Raw genomic sequence first — 5,144 nt, 5'->3', positions numbered from 1 at the left:
AAGAAGTTGGCAATGCTAGCGTGTGCAAAAGACTATTATATATAAACACGCAAAAATTTAGCTTAAAACTTTTGTGGTGTCAAAAACAATTGTGTGCGTGAGCCTTTAAACTTTCTCTAATGAACTCGACATGCCTGATATGGAAGTTCTCCTCAGATATACAGCTGTTAAAAATTTGGGTTCATATATATAAATATATATTGACAAAAAAAGATTTCTTTCGAGGAGGCATTGCTTAGTGTGTGGACAAAAAGCTACTCCAGTATGAGTATAGATGAGGCATTTGGGTTTTTCCTGGGAATGGCAAATGGCTTGAATCGATGGATGAAAGCAAAAAGACAAGTTGCACTGAATAATAACTTCGTTTTATTGTTACTCCTTTGTAATTGGATGGTTTTTGTATTAGAGTGTTGTTGATATTGATTTTGATGCCGTGAGGCTCTGCACGTGTCTTAGCCATCAAATTATGATTGCGTGCGTTAGGAACGAGACAGAGAGAAAAACACTATGAGGTCTGGGTGGTGTGCGAGGATGGGAATTATTGTAAATTCTTTTGGTTCATCAAGAATGCTTGTCTTACGAGAATGAGCACGAAACCACCATGTTCTGCCATTCTATGAAGACACGTGTATACCTTGGGGACAATGGTATACACAACTTTCTATCTATCTGCGACTGCCTCAATTGCTTTGGCCTTTTTTGTCTTACTGCATCCCTATCCACTCAGTGTGCCTTTTCTCATTTTTTTTCCTTTCTCTTCTTTAATTTTTTATTTATGTAAAGTCTCTTCCTTTTTAATAATATTTTTGTCGGGTCTATATATAGAGACTGTTCCATTTCACTTGCTACTGCGTGTTGTAGTGAAGCTTCATCCATCTTCATTATTTATTCTCGTTGTAGTGCTTGCAAACCAAACGAGTGAGAATCCTTAGTATGGAAATGGAAGGAAGGGTTGTGAGTTCAAGATTCAAGAGGGTTTGTGTTTTCTGTGGTAGCAGTACGGGGAAGAGAAATTGCTACAGGGATGCTGCCATTGAGTTGGCCCAAGAGCTGGTATCTAATTTCTTACTGATTCATAAAACTGAATTACACCAACTTCTGTTTGTAATTTCATCTTTCTTTCTTTCTTTCTTTTTCATCTCGTTCTGAGGCGTTTTGGGCATATGCATGTTAAGGTGTCAAGGAGGCTCGACCTTGTGTATGGAGGTGGGAGTATTGGGCTAATGGGTCTGGTTTCGCAAGCTGTGCATCGTGGTGGGGGTAAAGTTCTTGGGTACAGTCACTGAACTAGATTACCACTATCTTGGGTTTTATGTTTGAAATTGTTGTTGCTCTTTCCCCACATGGCTTACATAAGTTTCTATTTCTGGATATTGGTTCACAGGATCATCCCGAGGACTCTGATGTGCAAAGAGGTACCTAGAATCTCATTCCAGTTTCTAACTTTTGAGTTTCGAATGGGTTAAAAGGGTTTTTCTTTTTCATAGTACTGGTTTAAAGTTTCGCACTTTTTAAGGGTCGTGGCGACTCTGTAAATTCTTGTATGCTTTTAATACTGTTTCAAAGTTAGACCATTTTGCGTCATGGTGTCTCTGAGAATGCTTGTCTATGGTGGAGCCACAGATAACGGGTGAGACGGTTGGAGAGGTGAGGCCAGTAGCCGACATGCACCAAAGAAAGGCAGAAATGGCCCGCCATTCTGATTGTTTTATTGCCCTACCAGGTTCCCATCTCTTTCTCTTTCTCTATGAAATACAAATATAATCAATCCTTCGCTTTACCCTTTTTGTTCCCCAAATTATCAATGGAATTCTGCCATCACCTTGGGTTTCAGGTGGGTATGGAACTTTGGAAGAGCTTTTGGAGGTCATCACCTGGGCCCAACTGGGAATCCATGACAAGCCTGTGAGTGTACCTGGCAGACTCTCGACAAAAACCCTTACGGGTGTTTTTCTTCCTAAACCTAATTTTTAAATCTCTAAAACTACATAGGTGGGCCTGTTGAATGTCGATGGCTACTACAATTCCTTTCTTACTTTCATTGACAAAGCCGTGGATGATGGCTTCATCAAGCCATCCCAGCGCCACATCATTGTGTCTGCTCCTAATGCCAGAGAGCTTGTTCAGAAGCTTGAGGTGGGTCGCTTCATCTTTTTAACTTTGTCATCAACTTCTTGTTTTTAGGGTCTGCTGATTTTAAATGTATGGAAAAGACAATCTGGCTTCTGGAGAAGGAATCTTTCTCAGTATACTATCTAGGTGTATGGTTCTTATATGGGTTGTTTGGTTGTAAATGATGATACTATTTTGTTGTGATTAGGAGTACGTGCCAGTGCATGATGGAGCCATAGCCAAGGCAAGGTGGGAGGTGGAGTTACCACAACAGCAGCAGCAACAACAGGTGGGGTTCAATGCCACTACTTTGCAGACTGAGATCGCTCTATAAAGAGAGACAAGTGAAAAGTAGAAGAAAAAAGTTGGGGGGAAAAAGTGCTTATGCTCTTTGCTTTTGGTCTTATTTTGGGTCATATACCAACCATACCATAATGGTATGCTATGGTAAAGTTGTTGGATTGACTGGGGTGTGATGTAACCCAGAAGAAAGAAAAAAGTAGGAAAAAAAAAAAAAAAGATTAGGGAGATGTAGAAGAAACTTTGACAAAAAAAAAAAAAAAAAAAATTCGGGCATTTTTGTATCTTTCTTAGAAAGAAAGGCTAATATCCTGGGTGCTTGGTTAAGTTTTAAGCATTGTATTTTGAAGCTTGAATTGTGTACAAAGATTTTATAGAAGGAACAAGAAGTAAGTTCCAAAAACTAGCCAGAAGCAGCCAGCTTTATTCTCTCCATTTAATTGCTCTACAGCATGCATGCTTGCTTTTACTGTTGGGTGTTATAATTCTCTTTTTTGTCTCTGCCAGTTTTTAAGGTACTGTTGTAGGGGGTGCTGTGATGATTTATTTAGCTGCATCATTTTTGGGACCTTGAAATGTTGGGATTACGTTGGATGAGTCATACAAGTGGTAGACGAGTGGCCTCCTTTTTAAGACCCATCTTGTTTCATTTGTTGGGTTGTTCATGAGGATGAGAGGCCGGTACAACCCCAGCACAGGAATTTTGAACTGTAGCCCGAGGCTCTTTCTGGTCTCCTGAAAAAGCACTGTAGAGAGAGACAGAGAAATAGAGGATGGATATGATGACCTGAAAACTTGGATTAATTTAAAAAAACTTACCAATCATGGTAACTAACGAACCACCAAATCATGCTTTTCAAAATTGTTATTCCAAAGTCAGAGAGACCCCAGGGGTTCCAATACTTAATTATCCCCCCTTAAATACTACTTATATATTTGAATAGCAAATGAAGATAAGACCCTGCCTTTCGGTTGGGATGGGACTTTGGACTTTGAAGTGTTCAAGGGAGAGGGTTCCTTTCATTTTCTTTTATTTTTTGGGATGTGATGTTTCTATACAAATTGGATCTGACTTTGAACTTCCGTTTAGGCATGAAAAAGCCTGAAAAAGGATTTTTTTTTTTTTTCTCTCTGGTGACGTTTCCCGAATTTTTTGTACAGTGATTAAATATTTCACGGAACTTCAAATTTATCATAAATTTTTCTGTACGCCACAATCTGTAAGCTTTGAATAAAGAGTGACGTTTTCACAAGTTTCAAAGGAAAAGAAATGAAATTGGTTACTTTGTTGAATTGTCATCTGCAACTACAAGAAATATGGTCAGTTTTTATCCGGTGATTTACTTTGGTTCCTGACCATTGTGACCTGGGCATTAGCTTTGAAGGTATAACGTAATATTTGTTGCATAGGCCAATTAGAGACTTTAGGTTAGTTTTGAATTCGGGGTTTTGAAAGTCATCAAGTTTAGGCTTGGGGCCCGATCTTGTTGGATACCAAAATGTTATAGAGACCGAAGTTAGACGTAGCTAGGTTTTGATTCCTATTTTTTCCCCTATTTCTGTTGCAGACATGATGTTTTTCAGAATGTTTGGTGGAACTAACATATTTCAAACCAGATGTCCTGCTGATAATTCAGCATAATAGCAAGTTGAAAGTGGTTGTGTGTAGGGACTATTGGGGACTTTGACAGTCTCAAATTTTGATTATTATGATGTCCTCTCCCACTAAAGCTAAAGTAGGATTTCCACTAATGAAGCTTTCATACAATCTGCTAATAATAATGGGCAACTTTGGCTTTCTATAGCACTTAAACATGTGGGGGGGGCAGCCCAGCCCTTGAGATAAGGAGGCAGCCATTCATGGAGTTTTATGTACCGTCCCTCCCTGACTCCCTCTGCCTGGTAAAAATACAAGGCTCTAGTTTGGGTTGCCCAAAGTAGAATGCCAACATCCTTGATTTTGGACAATGTGGGTGGGTGTGACCACGGTTGGGGGACCGGTTTGTCGTTGTGCAGTTAGTGGCTCCTCTCCCTTTTGTTCTTGTGGCTGGTCTCACAGTTGGATTGGACCATACCATTCCCTTTGGCAAAAGGGCAAATGATGATACAAGGAGTGCCGCCCTTGAAAGCTTGTCCTAAGGCTAAGACACCTTCATTATTATAGGTCAACTGCGAGAGAAGGGTGTGGTGGTTACAACTGTATCAGTGTGGGGACCGGAGTGTGTACTCACTTGTGATTGTGGCTTACTTTTACCATACGAGATGAAGAAATGTAAGCAGCAAAGGAAATTGGAAGTGATACAATATCGGGTCTTGTTTTGGAAATCCAAACATTTTTCCAGGGATTTGCTTTGTTGTTTTAGTTGGGAAATTCAATGGCCAGTGCAGCCCAGGTTTCTTCAATATTTCAAGAATTTCTCCCAGCTTCCAAAACTCTATTCATTGAGTTTCTGTAATGCTTTCTGTTAGAATCCAAAACCCATTTTCAAAATATTCCTAGGAAAGTTGAGCAAAATCTAAACTCCATCCATTTCTCTTGGCTTTCCAATTGATGAGAGAGGACTAGCTTGCACCGACCAAAACATCTGTTCGATATGACTAATGTTCATGCAAGGATATCTTATCAAGTTAAAGTGAACATGATAGGCGCCATACGAGTAAACTGATGTGTGTTTATTTATTCTTAAAATTAGCTGTTTCAAACATCTTCCGATGTTTCTTGACAAGAGTAT

General features: G+C 39.6%; 1 protein-coding gene across 1 annotated transcript; it reads left to right on the top strand.

The window, feature by feature from the left end:
* Positions 1 to 832: 832 nt before the first annotated feature.
* LOC109012143 (cytokinin riboside 5'-monophosphate phosphoribohydrolase LOG5-like) lies at positions 833 to 2,815 on the top strand. The gene is made up of 7 exons (XM_018993649.2): positions 833 to 1,053; positions 1,176 to 1,273; positions 1,385 to 1,415; positions 1,624 to 1,723; positions 1,835 to 1,905; positions 1,993 to 2,136; positions 2,321 to 2,815. The coding sequence occupies exons 1-7, from the start codon at positions 934 to 936 to the stop codon at positions 2,444 to 2,446; spliced, it is 690 nt and encodes a 229-aa protein (XP_018849194.1). The 5' UTR covers positions 833 to 933; the 3' UTR covers positions 2,447 to 2,815.
* The last annotated feature ends 2,329 nt before the right edge of the window (positions 2,816 to 5,144 follow it).

The sequence above is a fragment of the Juglans regia genome, chromosome 13, assembly GCF_001411555.2.
Source record: "Juglans regia cultivar Chandler chromosome 13, Walnut 2.0, whole genome shotgun sequence".
Lineage (NCBI taxonomy): Eukaryota > Viridiplantae > Streptophyta > Magnoliopsida > Fagales > Juglandaceae > Juglans > Juglans regia.
This window is presented reverse-complemented; position numbering and strand designations above follow the sequence as displayed.